We start from the raw sequence: 21,336 nt of genomic DNA, 5'->3' as shown, positions 1-21,336 counted from the left end.
AAAACACACAGCATCTCATCAAGGATATCATCGTAGTGCCCTAGCGTCAACAGGTTTGGGTGAAGAAGTCCTCTACAGGTTATAAAAAGGTTCTTGTTATACTCTGTTTGCTGTTCTCCATATTTAGTTAGTTCACTAAGCTACTGTTGAATTCGTTTAGAATTTGGGTGCTTGAATGCTATTGGCTGTTGTGTAAATCAGTCAAGCAGTTTAGCACACCATCAGTCTGACTTCCTGCTGTCAGGACCATGAACTCTACATTCCCCAAACACACTGAGGCCTACAAACATGGCCGCTCTAGACTACACTTCCCAGAAACCATGGCAGTTTACCCAATCACTGGACCTTTAAACACACACACACACACACACACACACACTACAGACCTGAGTTTGTGAAGCAGGTGTGAATCAGGTGTTTTGGGAGCAGGGAAAACATGAACATATGCAGGAAAGGAGGTTCTCCAGGATGAGGGTTGGGAATCTGTGGGTTAGTCCGTGCCAGTGAGGGCATGTTTGCTGGGTTTGCTGAATACTGCTATAAATATAAGATTTGTTATATAAATATGTAAGTATACATGTAGTATGTAGTATGGCAGATAAATAATGTGACATTTCAAAGTCTATCCGCAAGATGGCGCCAAGGTATGAAGTTGAGGAAGACTTAGTGAAGCTGTAAAATAAAGGAAAGGAAAGGCCTTTGGTTCTTTGGTAATAAATCTCCCATTTGCCATCATTTCAAATGATATAAATTGTAAATTTGAAAGGACCAAGTGTTTAATCACAAGACAGCACACAGTGTGTTAGGATTTGCATTGTGAGTCACTGACAGTGAGAGAGGATGAGGGAGGGATGTGCACATCCACCTGTTTAATTCAGCCCCATCCTGAGCCAAAGGTGTGAGGAAGAGGAGCAGAGAAGTCTGGACTCTCTCTCTCTCTCTCTCTCTCTCTCTCTGTCTCTCTCTCTCTCTCTGTCCTCGCGCTCAGTGTGTTCACGCAGCCAGGATCCCCGCACGAAGCTTTGCTCCTCGCTCTTCATTGCGTTCCTCGGGAGACTGCAGTCATGGAATTGTACTTGAGCTCCTTTTGACATCAGAAAGTCTATAATAAAAACCCCAGCAGTGATTGGAGGAGACGCGTCGCCGCTCTGGATGAAGATGTTGCAGTCGTGGCACGCGCTCGAAGCGTAAAGCGCTTTCTGCCCCACATTTCTTCTCCTTTTCCGCCGCCGTGTTTGGAAATTCAAACAGCAATCAGTAATGTTCACGTTCGCTGCCTTCTGTTACATGCTTTCCCTCGTCCTCTGTGCTTCCCTCATCTTCTTCGCCATCTGGCATGTAAGTGTGTGCATCAGTCTTTCCCTGTGTATCTCATGGTCAAACTGGAACATCATTTCAGTCTGGGTTTAATAGAGCTTTAATAGACTAACACTTTTTATGACTCTCGTTTTCCATGTAAGAGGAAATCTATAGCCTTCTCCACGCATCTGCTTATTAGTAGATGAGGATCCACATTATATCTTCACATCTGATAAGTTATGCTTAGCCTATTTGCATGAACCCTTTTATATTTCAGTGTGGAATAATAGGATGCATACATGCAAATGCAATCAGTTACAATGATAAACAGAGTTCCTGTCTAAAGTCTTAATGAGCTGAACAGTGAGACATTGGGTCATGAGTTTCTCAATCACAGATTTACCTAATCTTATCCTGACTTCACCCCCAAAAAACACCCAAAATACATCATCATTTCACCTTTTTTTTACATAATACAGAAATGATTTGAGTCACCAGCTTGTATGGGGTTTTCTCTGTCCCTGATTTCTTTATACACAGCCTACACGTCATATTGCCATCTCCAAGATTTGGCCCAGCTCACTCACTCATTCATCCTGAGTTTGCTTTCTCAAGGCAACTAATGTAAAAGTGATTCAGGTCTTAATGGGGATTACTGTCTTGTCTTTTCACTCAGTGTTTTGCAGGACAAGCACTGTGGAGTTTTTTCCCCTCCATATTATTTACCTATAGGAATGTTCTGCTTGCTCGTCATAAAATATCATACAATTATATCATTACAAAACCCATTATAGTCATTACTCAATTACAGTCAATCTTATTCATAAAGGATGTACAGGAAGTACAGTGGATCACAGTGCAGTCATTTGTCTGTCCTTTCAACCTGTGCTTAGATTTAATTATTATACTGCACTAAGACTAATAAATAATAAAGGTTAACTTGAGTGAGATCTAACATAAGAAGCATGAAGATGATGCTTTGCATACTGTAGGTACAAAAATGAAAGTGTTAATGATTAAGTGCCTTGTAACCACAGTAGTGCCAGTAAAACTTCTCAATGATGGCTATGGCTCATTATATCCGTATGTGGCATCACAGTATACAGACAGTATCACCTTCTTTATGGTTTTCGAATGTGATTTTTTTTTTCTTGCTTTGCTGTTAAGTAAACCTAGAAAGTGAATATTCCAAATTCTAGTGAAAACAGACCTTCAAAGAACTTTCTCTATGTATGCAGCAGTTAATCACATTTAGTCACGCCTTTTTTAACTGCTCTTTTATCTGATCAAATTTGCAAGATTTTGTTCTTACTGTTACACACCTTACTGTTGTGCTGCTTCTGCAGAGATGGCTATTGACTGGACTCAAAATGCCCAATCATTTTCCGAATTTGTGTTTTGCGTCTTTGAAGTAGCCAGTCATATGCAGGGTTTGGGGGCGGGGTGTTGTTTCGGGGGGACAGTAACATCTATACCACACAGGCATACCAGCACCACACACAGCCCTATCACCGCGATATTGGTATCACTCCTGTGCAGAGAATAGTCAGCACGGGTCCTAAGGTGGTTCCTTTTCACAGGTTGTTGACACATTGTGCACAGCAGCAGAAGGGCTACAGTCAGTACACACCTACAGGGTAACCTATATGGTAGGTGTACCTGATAAAATGGCCATTACATGTAAGTGTGTGTTAGGGAAACCTAATAGTGTCAGTGTGTGTATACTACCTTTTGCAAAATCATATAAATTAACGCACAATAGCTAATGCATTATGTGGGTCAGTGTCTTGTCAAGAACCCTCCTGTCCCACGTATGCGTATTAGTTTTATTGTTTCTGAGGACGCACATCAGCGCAATCTGAGGGAGGCGTTTTGCTGAGGCAGTACGTTTTATTGTCGAGTTGCGGAGAGCGAGCAACCTGTTTGTCATGTTGTTGTCCTCAAGCTTAGACAGAACAGATACGGCTTTCTTAGCAGATAAAACTGCACATCCGCATGTTATAATGAGTGTTCCCAAATTAGCTTTACTTTTCTTCTAGTGCATTTTCAGTAGAAGATTTTATCAGTAATAATAATAATAAAAGCAACCCAAGTCAAAGATACATTAATATAGCAATATAAAATATAACAATTAGTTAGGCATTCTCCATATGCCCTTTTTAAAAAGTTTTTTAAAGCCTTAAATTTAAAAAAAATGTTATCAAGAACATAGACAATGGTTGTATTTGCTACATTGCGCAATATTACTTTTTTGCATGTGTTTTCTACCATTTTTTTCATGCCTTTCGTGCATTTTAGGGCTAATGTGTTAATGTTTTTCATGCTGAGACAGCATTGAAAAGGGTCTAATTGAAGTATTAATTAAGATTTTAATCAAATTATTGATTACACTTTGCATGAACAGAGTGAGGAAACTGACCCAGTTCAAGTGTGTTTCAGCCTTTGTTAACATTTAAAGAGAGCTGTTCAATTATTTATGTGCCACTTGTGTTTTCTGCATCAGAGAACATTTACTTTTTGAAATATGGATTTGTATGCAATTATTATCGAATGGGCAATCATGAATAATTCAGGATATGGTCTGAATTTTAAGGGACATATTCATAGAGGGAAAGCCTGTTTTATTCTGTATTCCATAGCACAGGCATGCACAAGTAAGCAAATTTATACAGAATATTATGGAAAACTGTATGAACCATAAATTTTATAATTTAAAATCAATTATTTATAATTTAATAATTTATAATTAAAAATCATTGTTGTTTTATCTCCTTCAGTTAAGGTTTACTATATACCTACTAAAGAATGGAGGTGATGCATGGATACGTGAGGTAGATATGTGACGATATACAGCTGTAACACCATCTCATATAACAGTATAACAAAAAAAAAAAAAAAACAAATAACAAAATCCAAGGTTATTTCCAAGTGCGGTGCATCATTTGACTCTAACTCTTTCACAATATTTAAAAAATATGAAAAACTATTACACATATATTATTAAAATATACAAAAAATACATACGGGGCCGAAATTAGAGAAAATGGTTAGGTATGTAACTGTGGTACTACAGTGAAGAGAAGGAACGCCAGAGTGGTTTTCTTTGTAACTAGTGGATGCTATCCATCAGCGCCTTGCCGAGCACAAATATCAAAGTCATCAGTCTCATGACTGTGGCTGTGATCCCATGTGGGTAGCTTATAAAAGGTCCCAACCTTAGTGACCCAAGTGGCCTTGCAGTGCACTCACAGTGCAGTCACAGAACCTCAGTGATGCACATAATCTTCTGTTTTCCTTCCTTACATTTCCTCTGGATCTTGTAGAAGCTGTAAAAGTCATCACAAGGATAGGCCACACATCCTGCTAGCAATAATAGTGTTGATTTATCGAGGACTGGAATTACTCGGTGTTGAGATCACTCCCCAGAGGTCAGATATATAATTTTAAAGTCTGTGTCATAGTGATCCCTTGTTGGAAAGTACACAGCTCTAGATCTGGCCAATTGTGTGCCAACACATCCTTGCCCTGAATAGCTGAACTGACTTTGCCAATTCCTGAGCACAGGACTGCTGTAAGACTTCTGCTATCTGTCAGCTTGGCAGGAAGGCACCTGGTGAGACAGAAGGTCTGCGTTTGCCTACTTATAGAGCTTGCTTGTCCACCTCATCATTGCTTGCAGTTTTATGCCCCCTTGATGATTGCTGTAAAACACCATCGTGGTGTTGTCAGTCTTCACTAGTATGTATGACCCCCTGAAGATTTTGCAGCATTAGACACACAACGTTCATTTTAAAGACATTGATATGATGCCAAAACAAGGAGGCACCTGTCACTACAGTTTCCCTCTTTACAGGGAAACACCTAATGTAAGGGCATGTCCCAAAAGGGAAACATGCACTGGACCAACACCTCAGGGTGCATGCACTTGTCACTACTAGAAATACATGCCTTTGTGATATGGCTAACAGGCGCTGAGCATTCAGCTAACACTGAAACACTAAATACGACTACTGGATTATTAGTATCCCAGTTAGACATAGAAAGTCGGCACATGTGCAATGTGTGGCCACTTGAAATTGCATGACTGTATGCAAAAATAAGATAGCTCTGTTTTCCCAACCAGAAGGCTTGCATGCTATGTGATTTAAGGCCTCATGCCACAGAAATGGCACAATTGGCAAAGGAATCAAGTGACTTTTTTGTGATTGAATTTTTAATCCTACCCTCTGGAAAATCCAGCTTGGTCTGACGAGCTACCAGCTGCCAAAACACAGGCCCACCTGATCCAACTGATCCAGTCGGAAGACCATCTCTTGGCCTGTGTTTTAGTAGCTGATTGCTGGTCAGAGCAGCTATATTTTTCTTGATGGTAGGTTAATGCTCATATCAAGCACTTTGTTTGGCTCATCACCTGCTGTTAGGATTGTCCACACAACAGTCAAATGTCCAGATAAGGGAGTACATACACACCCTGGCATTGGAGGAGTTTTAAGGTAACTCAAAGTAACTGCTTGGATTTCAGGCCTTGACCCTGAGCTCAAAGTTCGCTTCCATTCAACTTTGACCCAGTTTACGCTAACCGTTTCAAAACACAACCAATAAGATGCATTCTCCTCGCTTTCCCGGCAACAAAACCTTCTGCTCATTCTGTTCCAGCTGCCACAAATCAGCAAAGGTATATACTTTTATTTAGGTGGCTTATTCTTCTTAGAGGGCTCAGCAGGCATATCTGCTGTTTGCTCTACTCCCTGCTGTGACCACGTATTGTCAGAGGAAGGTAATGTCAGCAGTATTCTCATAGCCTGCAAGCGTCGCACGTCTCTGTCAGTGTTCTGCTGCAGTTGGGGCAAAGCTCTGTAAGTACTTGTCAAGAAACTCTGGACCCAAATCTATTGGGCATTCATCATATCTATCATCCAACTCCATCTCAGCTGGATGGAACAAACAGCTAGCCATCCTGAAATACAAGAGGTTGGGAAGAGGGGAAAAAAGTTCAGGAATTCACAACAAATATTGAAACTATGAGATTTACCTTATAATCTGCCACGTGTATGTGTATGTATGTATGTGTGTGTGTATGTGTGTATATATATATATATATATATATATATATATATATATATATGTGTATGTATATATAAAAATGTATTATATATATAATTACCCATTTATGCAGTTATCCAATCATTCAATCAAGTGGCAGCAGCACAATGCAAAAAAATCATGCAGATACAGATCAAGAGCTTCAGTTAATTTTCACATCAACCATCAGAATGGGGAAAAAGTGTGATCTCTGTGACTTTAACCATGGCATAGTTGTTGGTGCCACATGGGCTGGTTTGAGTATTTCAGAAACTACTGATCTCCTGGGATTTTCACACACAGCGGTCTCTAGAGTTTACAGCATTGAGTGAGACAGCAACAGCTCTGTGGGTGGAAATGCCTTGTTGTTAAGAGACGTCAGTGGAAAATGGCCAGATTGGTTTGTGCTGTCACAAAGGTATATTAACTCGGATAGTCACTCTTTACAACTGTGGTGAGCAGAAAAGCATCTCAGCATGCACAAAACATTGAAACTTGCGGTGGACAGGTTGCGCTGGTCTTTTTCCAGTCTTCAACTGTCAAGATTCTGTGAGTCTGTGCTCATGATAGCCTCAGATTCTTGCTCTTGACTGACAGGAGTGGAACCTGATGTGGGCTTCTGCTGTTGTAGCTCATCCACCTCAAGGTTTTGATATGTTGTGCATCAGCTCTGGAATCTGCTCATTCTCCTCTGATCTCTCTCATCAGTAAGGTGTTTCAGCCTGCAGACCCTCCACTCACAGGATGTTTTTTATTTTTCACACCATTCTGTGTAAACTCTAGAGAATGTTTTATGTGAAAATCCCAGGAGAACCAGCCCATCTGGCACCAACAACCATGCCACAGTTAAAGTCACAGAGATCACACTATTTCTTCATTCAGATGTTTGGAAAATTTTTCTAACAACCTTTTTCTTGTTCTTTTCTCTGCTGTTTTTAGATAACAGCCTTTGATGAGCTGCATGCGGACTTCAAAGTCCCAATTGATCAGGGCAATCCATTCCATGCAGTAAGTACATTTTATGGACTTAATGATGGTGATATTGCTTGTCTTGCTCTGCTCCTCCATACAAATGAAGTGTGTGTGTGTGTGTGTGTGAGGATAATAATAAAATAATATTTTCACAGTGTTGGAGAAGCTACTGTACTTTGCACTGAATTTAAAGTAGCTAAGTAGCTACCCATTTGATAAAGTAGCTAGCTACACTATAAGCTACTAAGAAAAAGTAGCAAACTGCATTGAAACTACTGTCAAACTAAGTTAATTCAACTGTTTAATTTTATTGTGCAGCTAATTTAATGCACAAAATAAAAAGGTACATGCCATAACAAAGAGATTTTGTTTTTCTATTTGTAAACCACTATCATTAAATTAACTTTACTTAACTACTTAACTCTAAAATAATAATAATAATAATAATAATAATAATAATAATAGCTGCAAGCAGCATTTTCGAGGGCCAAGCGCCCAGACTTGGTGAGCCATACATTCACAGTCGCACTACACTTGTTGCCTAAGCAATCACAGGAAAGCAGAGCCATAACTTTAGACAAAGTGATTCAAGAGTGATTTGTAGTTTCAATCATGATGTGTATGTTTTGACCACGGACAGTGCTGGAATTCTCTGACTGTAGGAGGAAAAGTCTAGAAGAACAAATTTCATCAGGGTGGCATTGCTGCTGCAGCATTGTTTAGACAGGTGTCAAGATGATGTGAGCCAAATGTGGTGAAGATTGGACAAAATTTGGAGGAGGAGTAGGAAAAATGGCAGTTATTAATCATTTTTGGTATGTTATTGTAATTTTTGTTACTTCTTTCATGAAATTTGTTGCATAGACTCAGGTCCTGAAGATGCCTACCAAGTTTTGTGTCAGTGCACAAAGTCATTGCTGAGATACAGCCTCACTTCTGTTTGGCGGCTCTGCCATCAGATTTACCAGCAAACCCTTTGGACTATTCAAAATTCTTTTGATAACTTCTGTGAGGCTTACTCCGAAGATGTTGTGTACCAAATTTGGTGATGATGGGACAAAATATGTAGGAAGAGTAGTGAAAAAACTGTTTTTGACAAAATCCAAGATGGTGGAAAATCTAATTAGGCAGAAATCGACGTCACAGGGTGCCTCAAGAACTCGTCTTGACCCAGAGAAGAGTGATGCCTGGCATTTAAATTTTGGACACATGGCTCAAAAGTTATGACCATAAATGTACTTCCAACTTAGGCCCAAATTTGACCCCATGGTGGCGCTAGAGCGTTGGCAGCACTTGGCCCAAATTTGGACAGAATATTCCTTAGACCCTCAACAATCAGTGTGCCAAAATTCGCAACTTTTTACCAGACGGTTCTATGGGCTGCCATAAACACCCTAGCCAGAAGAGGAAGAGAAAGAAGAAAACAGAATAATAATAATGAAACAGAATAAAAATAGGGTGCCTATGCACCTCTGGTGCTTGGCCCCCTAATAATAATAGGGTGGAGGACTAGTGGTTAGGCCTCGGCGCTCTCCCGGCCAGGGAACCAGCCCTAGCCACTGGGGTTGCACACGACACTACACTCACAGTGCCAGTCCCAAGCCCAGATAAAACTGAGGAGGGTTGCGTAAGGAAGGACATCCGGCATAAAAACTGTGCCAAATCAAATATGCAGACCTATGATCTGCTGTGGCAGTCCAAAACGGGAGCAGCTGAAAGAAAACCCCTCTTAGCTTAACCAGCTAGGTAATCCACAACAATAACAAAAAATAAGACGCTACCCCACCATTATTTGTGGCCTTAAATAGGTTCTTAGTTTTAATCAGCATATTAATTTCCTGTAGTTAAGATAGTAGCATCTTCACTGTTTTATATTATTTGATACTACTGAAATCACAAAGCCATTTTTTTTTCAGTTTTAAACACATTGTGTTCTACACTAGTGCTGTATGATATATAACATTTATTGTTGTACTTCCTATGCCAATACCATAATATAACCTTACTATTAGGTTTTATGGTTATCATACATTTAATGTGTCATATCTTTCCACTTGTAATATGTGCATAATGTTAGAAAATCATATTAAAATGGCCTCTCTGATCTGCGGGAGCAGTCCGATATGTTTGCTGCCCCTGAACTTGAGAACGTTTTTGTCATCTGCAGCGCTATATGAATAATACAGCAACCAGCTGTCTGAACTTCATCTTTCCCTGGCTAGAAACTCAGTGACTGACAAATCCAATTCATCACACCTTTAGAGCAGGGCCAACTTTCTTAGAACTTCTTTAAATAAATTAAACTAAAAAAACAAAAAATCAAACAAGCAAGCAAAAAAAAAAAAAAAAAACTATTTTTTTGTCAGTCTCAATTTGGTGGTTTAATTAAAATTGATTAGGTCATACTGCCAAGTTATCAAACAGCTGGAAAATACTGATTTTCAAAATACAGCTTTTAACATCTGAATGTTTTTCTAAAGCTATGCTTGATTTAAACTTGCTTGATTTCTATGTGACTACATTACCATTTTCCTTCACTAGGCTAATTTCACTCAGTTTTTCAGAGAAATACTTTTGCATTTGCAGCCTTGAGAATATTGATTGTATTAGTCTGTTCATATTATTAATACTTAATTGAGCCAAGCTGTACTATACAGCAATGTACTGATGCATGTTAAAATGTGTAACATTGTGCAGACTTTAAAATGCATTTTTTCGGTCTCCAGAAATAAATTTGAGTTAAAAGGAGTACATAAAGTATAATAAAACAATAAGTATAATCAGATGTATGCAGTATAAATTTATGGTTAAATTATTCATCACAGTGTGCTTTCATGACATCGTTCAGAATAATGTGCTCTGCTAAACCTTGCTAATTTCCAGTACGAGCTTATGCATGGCATCTTGCATAATGCTGTGCTGGCATTTTAAAAAACCATGAATGCACCAGGGAAAATACTGGCTAATAGCTGTTATTTTAGCAGGCATAACTCAAGAACCTGAACCATCCAGTTGACAATAATTCTCATAGTTTTCAGGAACCAACCGGGTTTAACTGCACAAATGTTTGGGTTGACTTAAACTTATATTCTCAAAAACAATAAAGATAGCACTAAACTGTACTGAAGGACTCAATTCCATTGTCATATAGTCACTTCCCAACTGGAACAAACCATAATGAGGATTAGGGATGGCATGTCACAAACTCATCTGACAAGGCTAACGTGTTGATAAGTGGATATTTGCCGTGGGAGAGTACAGTGTTTTGCGTACATTATAAGACATTGCCACTCTAGGTGCCCTTAGTTTAATCCACCCTAGTTTAATAAATTGTTATGCTGTGATGACCAGCAGCACCCCCTGGCCACTTTAATAGGAACACCTGTACACCTGCTCTTTCATGCAGTTCTCCAACAGCCAATCATATGGCAGCAGAGCAACGCATAAAATCATGCAGTCATCAGAATAGGGGAAAAAATGCGATTTCAGTGACTTTGTCTATATCATGATCGTTCGTGCCAGACAGGCTGGTATTTCAGAAACTGCTGATCTTCTGGGATTTTCACACATAACAGTCTCTAGAGTTTACACGGAATGGTAAGAAAAACAAAACAATGTCCAGTGAGCAGCAGTTCTGCAGACAGAAACGCTGTTTTGTAATGCTACTGAGGTGTTTAATTTGGGGGGAACAAGGCATGAGCTGGGTGAGAGGAGTCCATAATTATAGACTGGGCTCTTGTCCTGCACCTGGGTAAGTAAATCTCCTGGACTTGTGTGAGATCTGTGCTGATGATTTTTAATGCAGTTCTTCCAGTCCTGTGAAGGAGTTTTAGGTCATGCTCAGACTGCCAAACCACACTGTGATGTACCCAGTGAGGACACTCTCTATTGTGCAAAGTTGACCATGGTTGTGTCTTTAGTTTTTTAAGAAAGGACAGATACTGCTATGCCTTTTTGAGGATGCTGCCGGTGTTTAGGGGGTAAAAGTATGGAGTCTGATATCTAAAGCTCCTGAGAATTGCCACAGGTGAACCATTGATGTTGACAGGAGTATGAGCTCACAGTTAAACTCACAGAATTACAGAGCCAGGTTGGTGTTTTGGCACTAGATGGACAAGTCTAGAATCTTCCTTCTCTAGGCAGACTCCTTGTGTTGTCTCCAAACTTGATGATATTGTTGACACTGTATCTGTCAACAGTCATGGATTAACAGAATGTACAGCAGGGGGCTGAGGCAGCATTCCCCTGCTTACTGCCAGTGTGGATGATGTCTTGTTGCCAAACCTTACTGACTGGGGTCTGTTAGACAAAAAGTCCAATACCGATTTGGAAATGGAGCTGCCCAGGCTACTTAAGGTTAATGGTAGTTTAGATGATACAGTTCAGCATTTAACAGAATTGTAGTAAATAAAAAGTAAATAAAAAGCATTATGACACACGTGCTTTTCTTGTCCAGATGTGTCAGGGTTGAGCGCAGAGCAAGTGAGTGTCATTGCTGAGAGATTGAGGCGGTAAACAAATTGAAATGGGTCGAGAGTGTTGGGGTATGGTGAGGATAAATGACCTGATTAGCTTTCCTAGGCACTTCATAACAACAGGTGAGAGCGATGGATCGATAGTCATTAAGGTTGGAGACTGTCATTTTCAGTTTAGGCAGGTGCACAATTGTTGTTTTCTGGAAGCATTAAGGCACTGTGCATGCAGAGTATGAGAGAGTAAAAATGTCCTTAAAGACTTGTGTCAGCTGATTTGAGCATGTCTTCAAAACACAGAGCAGTATTCTGCCAGGGCCAGGAGCTTATATTGTGTAAATTTCTGCTTTAAGCAGGAAGCAGAATTAAAGACAAATGGTCAGATTTGCCAAAACGAGGTTGATGAACAGATCTGTATGCCCCTATGATCATGGGGTAGCAGTGATACCAGGTTCTGTCGCCTCTAGTTGGGCAAGTTACATGGAAAATTTCTGGCAGTACCTTTTTTAGGTTGCAGTGGTTGTCCTCGGTTATCACTTGGAGTGCTTCTGGGTAGTGGTTTTCTTGTTGTGAATAGTGACATGCAGTTCGTCTAGAGCCTTGTTAGCATTAGCATCCACCTAAATGTACACAGTGATGTGCAGGACTAAAGAGAATTCTCAGGGCAGATAAAACAGATGGCATTTTATAGTGAGGCACTGTTTCAAAATCTGCACACCAAATTATTGATTAAAAAGCAGATACTACTTCCTTTACCTTTGCCAGCAGCCACCACACTACAGTCCAATTGATATTCCTAGAGGTTTTAGACAGGTATAAAAGGTTATGCCAGAAAACTGCTAATCATACACCATAGAGGAAGTAGATTTATAAAGAAAAATGCACAAAACAACAATGTGACATACAAATAAACAAAACATTTGTTTGGAGCAGTGCAAGGCATTTTGCCATAGAACGGTGGTATTTTGGAACTCAACACCATCTTTTCTACTATGTATAGGAAACTACAGGCTTTCCTAAACTGAAATATGTTTCTCTTTTATATGGTTATCAACCACAAGAAAAGATCTAAACTTTTCACATTTGGTTACCCCAAAAAAGGGCATGGTAGCTTGGTGTAACATGTTTACCTTGAACCACAAGGGTTGGGGGTGCGAGTTCTGCCTCCGCCCTGTGTGCATGGAGTTTGCATGTCTCCCTGTGCTTCAGGGGTTTCCACCGGGTAGTCTGGTTTCCTCCCCCAGTCCAAAAACATGCATTGTAGGCTGATTGGCATTTGCAGATTGTCTGTAGTGTGTGTGATTGTGCCCTGCAATGGGTTGGCACCCCGTCCAGGGTGTCCCCTGCCTTGTGCCCCGAGTTCCCTGGGATAGACTCCAGGCTCCCTGCAACCCTGTGTAGGATAAGCAGTACAGAAGATGGATGGATGGGTTACCCCAAATAGTGAAAAGTGAGAAAGTTGCATTTTAACGTTTGAATTGATTAGACATGAACTGAGAGGATTAAGGGATTAGAGGAAACTTCTGAATGTGTTCATCCACTAAATGGCAGTTCACAGTTTTAATCCTTCTTGGAGTAGGTGGAGCAAATGCTTCAGAGGGGACCTCCTACTGACTCCATAGTCCTATTGGAACACTTCATGCTCATGTTGGGAATGACTTAGATATTTTGGAGGAGAAATGTCCTCCCAGATCTGAACCCAAGTGGTGAAATGTTATTAGACTTTTGTGCTAGCCATAGAAACATTTTGTTCAAACACATGGATGCTGGGCTTCTGAAGCGGTACAACAGAAAAGCTTTCACCATATCATCTGGAGATCGCAATTTCAAATCCTGAGATGCCAGGAGTCAAACAGAGCAAAATTGGGCATGCCCTTTGGGTGGGAGGGATGGCATACTCTCTCTCCCCTGTCAATCACAGTGAAACCAGCCAGTTGTGGGCATCTGTGACCCCATGTATGCAGAAAAGGGCATATAGCGCTTTGCTCCGTGTTATGCTGCCCTGTGATGGAACATGATTAGCAGTTAGAAGAGATGGTGTCAGAAGAAGCACATGCTAACCCTCACCCTTCCCAGTTGGTAACTCTCCTATTAGAACACATGGTTACTCATCTATGCCTTTATTCTCACCTGTGGTTGCAAGTTGTGGGTTGTGACCAAAAGAATATTGTGCCCAGTACAGGAGGCAGAAACGAGTTTGCTCTGTAGGGTTGCTGGACTTACTCTCCATGTTAGGGTAAGGAGCTCAGCAATCCAGGACAGCTTCGGAATAGAGCCACTACCTCTCAGAAAAGCCAGGTGAGGCGGTTTTGCCACTGCAACCCTCACCAGTTAAAGTGGAAGGAGCATGAATGAATGAATGAATGAGTTATATTTTGCATTCATAAAGTCAAACAGTTTTGTGATGGCTAACAATTAGCAAGCATACAATCTAGTTTATGTCATGAGAGGTATTAGCTGCCATTTATTAGTTTTGGTTAATATTAATTTAGAGTCAATAACAAACTATTAGGAAAGTGTGCCAGAAGAAAGCATGGGTAGAGCGATTCTATCTCCTGGCCAGCACTGGTAACCTGTAACAATGGAGACTCAGAGCGAGAGTTAGGATCCATGTATGTGTGGTTTGTTGAAAGAATTAAAGGTGACAGCAGGAGTCATGGAAACAATAAGGCAGTCAACACAGATCGGAAAGACTTTGCAGTGTCAAAGAGGAATACATGAGCTTATATATATACATGAACCAGGCAGTAAACCAGAAGTAAATGAGGGAACTAGGCTAGTATTCAGGAGACTGCAGTATGGGAGGGGTAGAGTTAAGAGTTTCTGGGTGCAGCCAGATCTGGGTACTCCTGGGGAATTCCTGTTTGCCACAACCCAGGAGCATTCCTTTCAACTATTTTTAAAATATTGTAGCTTTTACAGTAACAAGCTACTTTTCACCAAGTAGCGGCGTAATGTGACAAAACGCTACACCACACTTTCCCTTTTCATATAACAGGTTCAGCATTGTTTCTAAATCAAACCAATCACAATCTGCAAACTATTGTGTCTGTCTGTTCTTTACTTGCGTGGAGAATACCTGTCTGGAGGCTAACAGGATCCCACTACAGCAAAACTCTGCTGTAGATTTCTTTCCCTTGTCTCAAATAGGGAATAACCAAACCGGACAGGGGCTAAGAACTAGAGGACAGAAGATGACACAATGATTATTCCTTGATTACTTCATATGTTTTCTTTTTGAGCTCTTTGTTCAAGATCAATAACTCAATCAAAACTTTGTAATGTCCTACAGTACTAGTAAATGTTGTCTACTGTTACTATAGGCAAACACACAGAGCCTTTTACAGAAGGTTACCAGATCATAGTATAAACACTGATCTTGGGATCAGTATTTTGAAATTAACGTTATGGAGGATTTAACAGTTCTTTTGTTTCTCTCTACAGCGTGAAAGACTTCGGAATATTGAGCGAATATGCTGTCTGCTCCGAAAGGTAAAAAAAAAAAAATTTTTTTAACAAAGCACACACTATGTTATACCATATCTGTCTACTTAAAGTTTAATTAGACGGATCCAATAAAACATGGACACGCCAGCTATGAGCAAAAACAGATGTTATGATTTTATGTATTGTGGTTAAACTAGATCCTCTAGGTGCTTTAAGCTAGGTTAAACTAGGTGCTTACTACCCAAACAATGCCTACATTACTTACTGCAACCCTTAGTTCAGTTGTGGCTATAATGGTTCTTCCTATAATCCCTGCTTGAAAAAACAGCTTAGACCAGCCTAAGATGGTTTGCTGGTTTAGCTGGTCTCCCAGCCTGGTCTAGCTGGTGTTAGGGTGGTTGTAGTAGGTTGGCCAGTTTTCCTCCCAGCTTGACCAGCTTGGTTTGGCTGGCAGGTCAGCAGGCGTTGGCAGGTCCCCCAGGCCGGCTGTGCTCGTCTGTCTGGCTGGTCAACAGGGGTGTCCTAGTCTGGGAGCACTAATATCATGAACTAGTGGCATGCTTAGGCATGTGATGGGATAACAAAAATATATTTTAAAAAAATTGTAAAGTTGAATGTGTGCATGGCGTGACTGGCAAGTTTTACTCAGAACACAGTAGTGTAGTGCTTGTGATTGGAAAGGTCATATGCGCTGTGACAGCCATAAACAGGATTGATAGAGAGCTTTCCATCTCCTAGTCCATGTGCCATGCTGTTCAATGTGAGGCTGTCAAAATCATTAATTGATGATGTTGAATCCAGGGAGAAAATAAATGTAAATATTGTAATCAGAAATAAATGTAGCTATTGTAAATTTGCAGAGTTATACATCTCAGAAGGACTTTTGTCTGAAACATTCTGTTTCTATTAAAATTTTGTACTATGGTGCATTTTGTATTACTGCAATATGTAATAGTTATAATTATATACAAAATAAGTATACATTTATTACTGTAAACTCATTGGCGACATACATGTCTTATTAATGTCAATAACACAGTTCACCTGATGTCTCTGTGCCTAGTGGCTATGAAGATTGACATTTATTTTCCAAAACAGATGAAATATTTTATACGTGTGCGGGGCAAAAAAGGCAAAATATGGTTTAAAAAAAAATTCTATCAAGTGCATTAATTCTTTCAAGCCTACAGATGGGACCATTCAGACATCTCACTGCGAAGGGCGGAGCCTTGGAAGGGAGTAGGGCATGGTCAGGATGGATCGCAATCAATATCTGAGAGTTAACCAGACCAAATACATATTTAATTCATTGAATTATTCTGCATGTAAAATTGTGTAGCTGCCTTGCAAGAAATGAGACTGGATTGGAACAAGACTGCAAGGTCTGAAGAACACACCATATTATGCATTATACTCAATATTACGCATTATATAAGGATTTGCCAAAATGTAAGGTAAAAAAACTATGGAATATCATTCGGTAAAAATGAAATAAGTATTTATTTTTATTATCTTACTCACTTATAAGTTCATATTTGTTACATTATAACAGGTTGTTATTTTATTTTATTTAAAAGTTATTTTTTTCATAATGCTCTTTTAATAATAATAGTTCATAATTATGATTTCGGTATTCGTTATTTATTTAATTATTTTTCAATATATTTACTGTGTATATTTATTGCTGCATTTACTCATTTTATTGTTTATATCATATTTATTTATTTATTTTCGAATAAAATGGCATTCCATATAAAGCTTACGTGACCCGTATGTAGAAAGCAATGCGATGGCCAATCAGTCATGTAGCCAGAGGAAAAAGAGAAAGAGACGCACGGAAGAGGCGCGTGAAGAATTTGAAAACGTAGCGTGCGAGACCTTAATGGACCGATTCGACAGGATGGACTTCCCTCATGGGGTAAGTATCACTGAACTCTTATTGATTTTAAAATAAATAACAAATGTTGTGATTCAATAGAAACAGTAGAATGTTAAATATAATATATTGGAACTGAAGTAGCTATTATTTTTAGTATTAAAAAAGTTTGTTAGCCAGCAGCTAGTTAACCTTTTGTTGATTACGCTTGATAGTTAGCTTGTTGAGCTAAATGCTGCCTGATGAAATTTAAAGAAAAATTAGGTGTATATACTTGGTAACAGTCGTCTGAATGTATGAGTATTAGTGATTCTACCATTATATTCTGTTTTTATATCCCACCCCTTGATAGGTGACATTGTAACGAGATAATCAATTTTATTCACTTCACCTGTCAGTGGTCTTAATGTTATGGCTGCTCTGTGTAGGTTGTGAAGCCATTTTGTATAAAAGTATGCTAACAGTATTGGTGTGTTTGTGGGCACATGTGAGCTGAGGTGGCTTCCGAGGTGTCTGCTGCCATCTCCTCTGACTTTTGCTTAGTCTTTATTTTTTTTTCCCTTACAACTAGTAACACACTGCATACACTTTAGAAATCTAGTGCATAAAATAAAATAAAATACTTATTTTGGTTAAGTTTTTGAAAATAATACTAAAAAGAAAAAGCACAATCTCCAGTGCTCATCCAGTATTGAGAATGAGAACAGCTTTCATCAATATGTTTCATCAATAATATCAGTGTGAATGAATTGGGCATCAGTGTAGACTAATGTCTTCATTTATTTTATCCTCTCTGTATACAGGATGCTCATTTGAAATGTGAACCATATGAAGGCGATCAAAGGCAGCACTGATTGCCGAACTCTGGGTTCTGCCTAAGGTTGTATCACCTAAATCTGTGACCCAGGCGATTGACCTCGCAGCATACTATAAAGGTCCATCTACACAATGTTCTCTAGACACATCCAACGTTGTGTACAGACCAGAATTTGTAAGCTTAGTGACTGTTTTTGAATTCTGTTCTAGTGTATTTTTGTTTAAATAAATTCATTTTCAGTAAAAAGCTGAATGCACTGGAATTACTATTTCTTCTTTTGAGATGGTGGCAATTTGTGAAGGAAATCCACACGTGAGGGTCCATTAGATACTTTCTATGAACATGATCTTTTTGAGCACTATGCCAGTGTAGCCTGCACGGCTGAGAGATTCGGTTGTTATAATTTAGGGCTCATTCAGGGCTCATGTAATATTTCCAGAAAGCAGCTCATGTCTGCAGTCATCAGGTTCCTCAGCAACACATACAAAAAAAGGATGTATGTCAATTTGTAGTAGAGCCAGTTATCAGGGGTATGTGTGTATGTATGGTATTCGAGATGATGTATGTGAAGAATAAAACATGTTGGCGTACAGGCTGAAGAGACATCAGACTGGCATTAATCACGACCTGTGAAATGAACAGTCTTCGTTATCTCTGATTACTCTTACTAGTTGAATCTATTTTTGATGATTTCTTCCAGAGACAATATAAGGAAGCAACAAACAAATCTTTATTAATTCCCAAAAGCAGAAGATTCATTTGCCTTCATAGCATAATGCAAAGACATGGGACCAGGAATAAAGCCCTGCCTTTTTTTATCCAGAATGGGGCAAATGTAGGTGAGCATGATCTCATGAATACACAGCCAATTGTGTAGCTGAAAAAAAACCAAACATACAGTCAGGGGAAAAAGAAAGTACACCCTCCTTTACTTCTATGTTTTTATTTATCAGAGCCTAAATAACAATTGTGTGGTCCTCACCAACTTCAATAACCAAACATATAACATCAGGTAACAATTAAAAAACACAACAGATTTCAACATGTAGTCAGTTTTTCCAAAAAGAAAACCATCATTCAGAAACCAGGTCGGAAAAATAAGTACACCCTATAATTCAGTAACAGGTAGAACCACTGATAGCAACAATAACTTAAAGTAAATGTTTTCTGTAGGAGTTTATCAGTGTAGAACCCCAGTGTATGAGGGTGTGTACAAAGAATCGGGAGACAGACGGAATCTTAACTGAGCATCGAGCTCACATTTATTCAGACCGCGCTTTTCAGCACACTTTCAAAACTCAACAGAAAACAACACAAAACTTGTGGCTTTCGCTCCATCAGATTCAAGTTCACGCTTCTTGTCATGTGTATGTGTTTGTGTGTGTCTCGCAAGTTCTGCCAAGCCGTCTCGCGCTGTGTCTCTCTTCGCTCACGGGATACAGGACCAACTGAAAGGAAAAAAGAAACAATAAGCCATTCAGACTGCCGGTAATAAGGCACAGGTGAGAATCATCACGCATTACCTGCCGGTTCAACCCGCCTCTTCTCCATCCCCAGCTGACGCTCAACCACGCCCCCACCACCACAATCAGTCTCTCACATCAGTTTGGAGAAATTTTGGCCCACTCCTCTTTACACCATTGCTTCAGTTCTGTGATGTTTGAGGACATTCACATACAGAGCTCTCTTAAGATCTCTCCACAGCATCTCAATGGGGTTGAGGTCTGGACTTTGACTTGGTGATTCCAACACCTTGATGTCAATTTGCTGGTGTGTTTGGGATCATTGTCCTCTTGCATGACCTAATTTCAACCCAGCTTAAGCTGCTGGACAGATAGCCTCACATTTGTCTCAAGAATATTCTGGTATAAAGTGGTGTTGATCGTTGTCTCATCTACTTCAAGTTTCCCAGGTCCTGTGGTTGCAAAACAAGCCCAAATCATCACCCCCTCACCACCATGCTTGACAGCTGGTATGAGGAGTTTATCCTGGTACGCTATGTTTAGTTTTTGCCAAACATGGCACTGTGCATGATGACCAAACATCTCCACCTTGGTCTCATCAGTCCAAAGGATATTGTTCCAGAACTTTTGTGGTTTGTTCAGATGCAATTTTTCAAACCTAAGTTATGCTCCATATTATTTTTGGAGAGAATGGACTTTTTCCTAGCCACCCTTCCCTGAAAGCCATACTTGTTCAGTGTTTTTCTGATTGTGGTGTCATGAGCATAAACATTTAATGTGCTTACAGAGGTCTGTAGGTCACAGGATGCAGCTCTTGGGTTTTTCTTTATATCTCCGAGCAGTAAACTGGACTTGGACTGAATTTACTGAGATGCCCGCTCCTGGGAAGATTGCCAACTGAATTGAAGGCTCTCCATTTGTAAATAGTCCTTCTCACTGTAGAATGTTTTGTTGTTTGGAGATGGCCTTATAACCTTTCAAAAGTTTCTGAATGTTGGTTTACATTTTGGGATAAAATGACTGTATTGAAATCTGTTGTGTTTTTTGTTGTCACCTGAGGTTATTTGTTTGTATAAAGAAGTTGCTGAGGACCACACAATAAATAAAAACATGGAACTGAAGGAGGGTGTACTTTTTTTTTCCATGACCATATATAGGTCTGGTTGAAAATAGGTGCTTATAAGGTTTGATGAGGCTGCCAAACCTTTAAGAAGGATCATTAAAATTTACGCATTAAGGCTTATTTTCAAAATATCTTGCAGCCAACCTTCTTTCCTTGCAGAAAAAAAACTAAAAACGAACACAACCTTTTCCCTTAAAAGGCAGTTTGCTTTAAAAATAGCAGCATTGCGGCTCAGAGGAAATAGGCAGTGTTCAGATAGGCAGCACTGGACCCATTAACCTGTCACAGAGCTCAGAGACAACACACTAGGCAGAAGACTCGGATGCTGCTGGTGTTCCAATATTATTAGCTCCTTCTCTGTTATTAGCTTCTTTTAAGTCTCATATTCAGTTTTCTGCTTAGCAATAAACTTCTGATTGACCCAATTTTTTATTTTGGAGGAAATGACTTGTGAAGATAATTTAAAATAATTAGTGTATCTTATGTGTTAGTCATCAGCAAGATTAACTATTTATGGAAACAGAAACACAAAACACCTCTTGTGCAACCACCTGATAGGGAGTGTGTATGCACAAGTGGGAATGTACAATCAGTGGCCACTTTATTGGGAATACCTATAGACCTGCACATTTATGCAATTATCCAATCAGCCAATAATGTCGCAGCAGAGCAATGCATAAAATCTTGCAGACACAAGTCAAGAGCTTCAGTTAATGTATTTATAATCGCACTATTTGGTGTCACCCAGATGAGGATGGGTTCACTTTTTAGTCTGGTTCCTCTCA

General features: G+C 39.5%; 1 protein-coding gene across 1 annotated transcript in view; it reads left to right on the top strand.

The window, feature by feature from the left end:
- The first annotated feature begins 553 nt into the window (after positions 1–553).
- Positions 554–21,336, top strand: part of cnih3 (cornichon family AMPA receptor auxiliary protein 3) — a 37,178-nt gene continuing 16,395 nt past the window's right edge. Inside the window, exons 1-3 of the mRNA XM_026946947.3 lie at positions 554–1,338; positions 7,321–7,389; positions 15,270–15,317. Of these exons, the coding sequence (XP_026802748.1) occupies positions 1,261–1,338; positions 7,321–7,389; positions 15,270–15,317 (195 nt within the window). The 5' untranslated portion in view covers positions 554–1,260. The remainder of the gene's footprint in view (positions 1,339–7,320; positions 7,390–15,269; positions 15,318–21,336) is intronic.

Source organism: Pangasianodon hypophthalmus, chromosome 19 (assembly GCF_027358585.1).
Source record: "Pangasianodon hypophthalmus isolate fPanHyp1 chromosome 19, fPanHyp1.pri, whole genome shotgun sequence".
NCBI classification, from domain to species: domain Eukaryota; kingdom Metazoa; phylum Chordata; class Actinopteri; order Siluriformes; family Pangasiidae; genus Pangasianodon; species Pangasianodon hypophthalmus.
The sequence above is the reverse complement of the archived record's forward strand: the minus strand, read 5'-3'. Positions and strand labels throughout refer to the sequence as shown.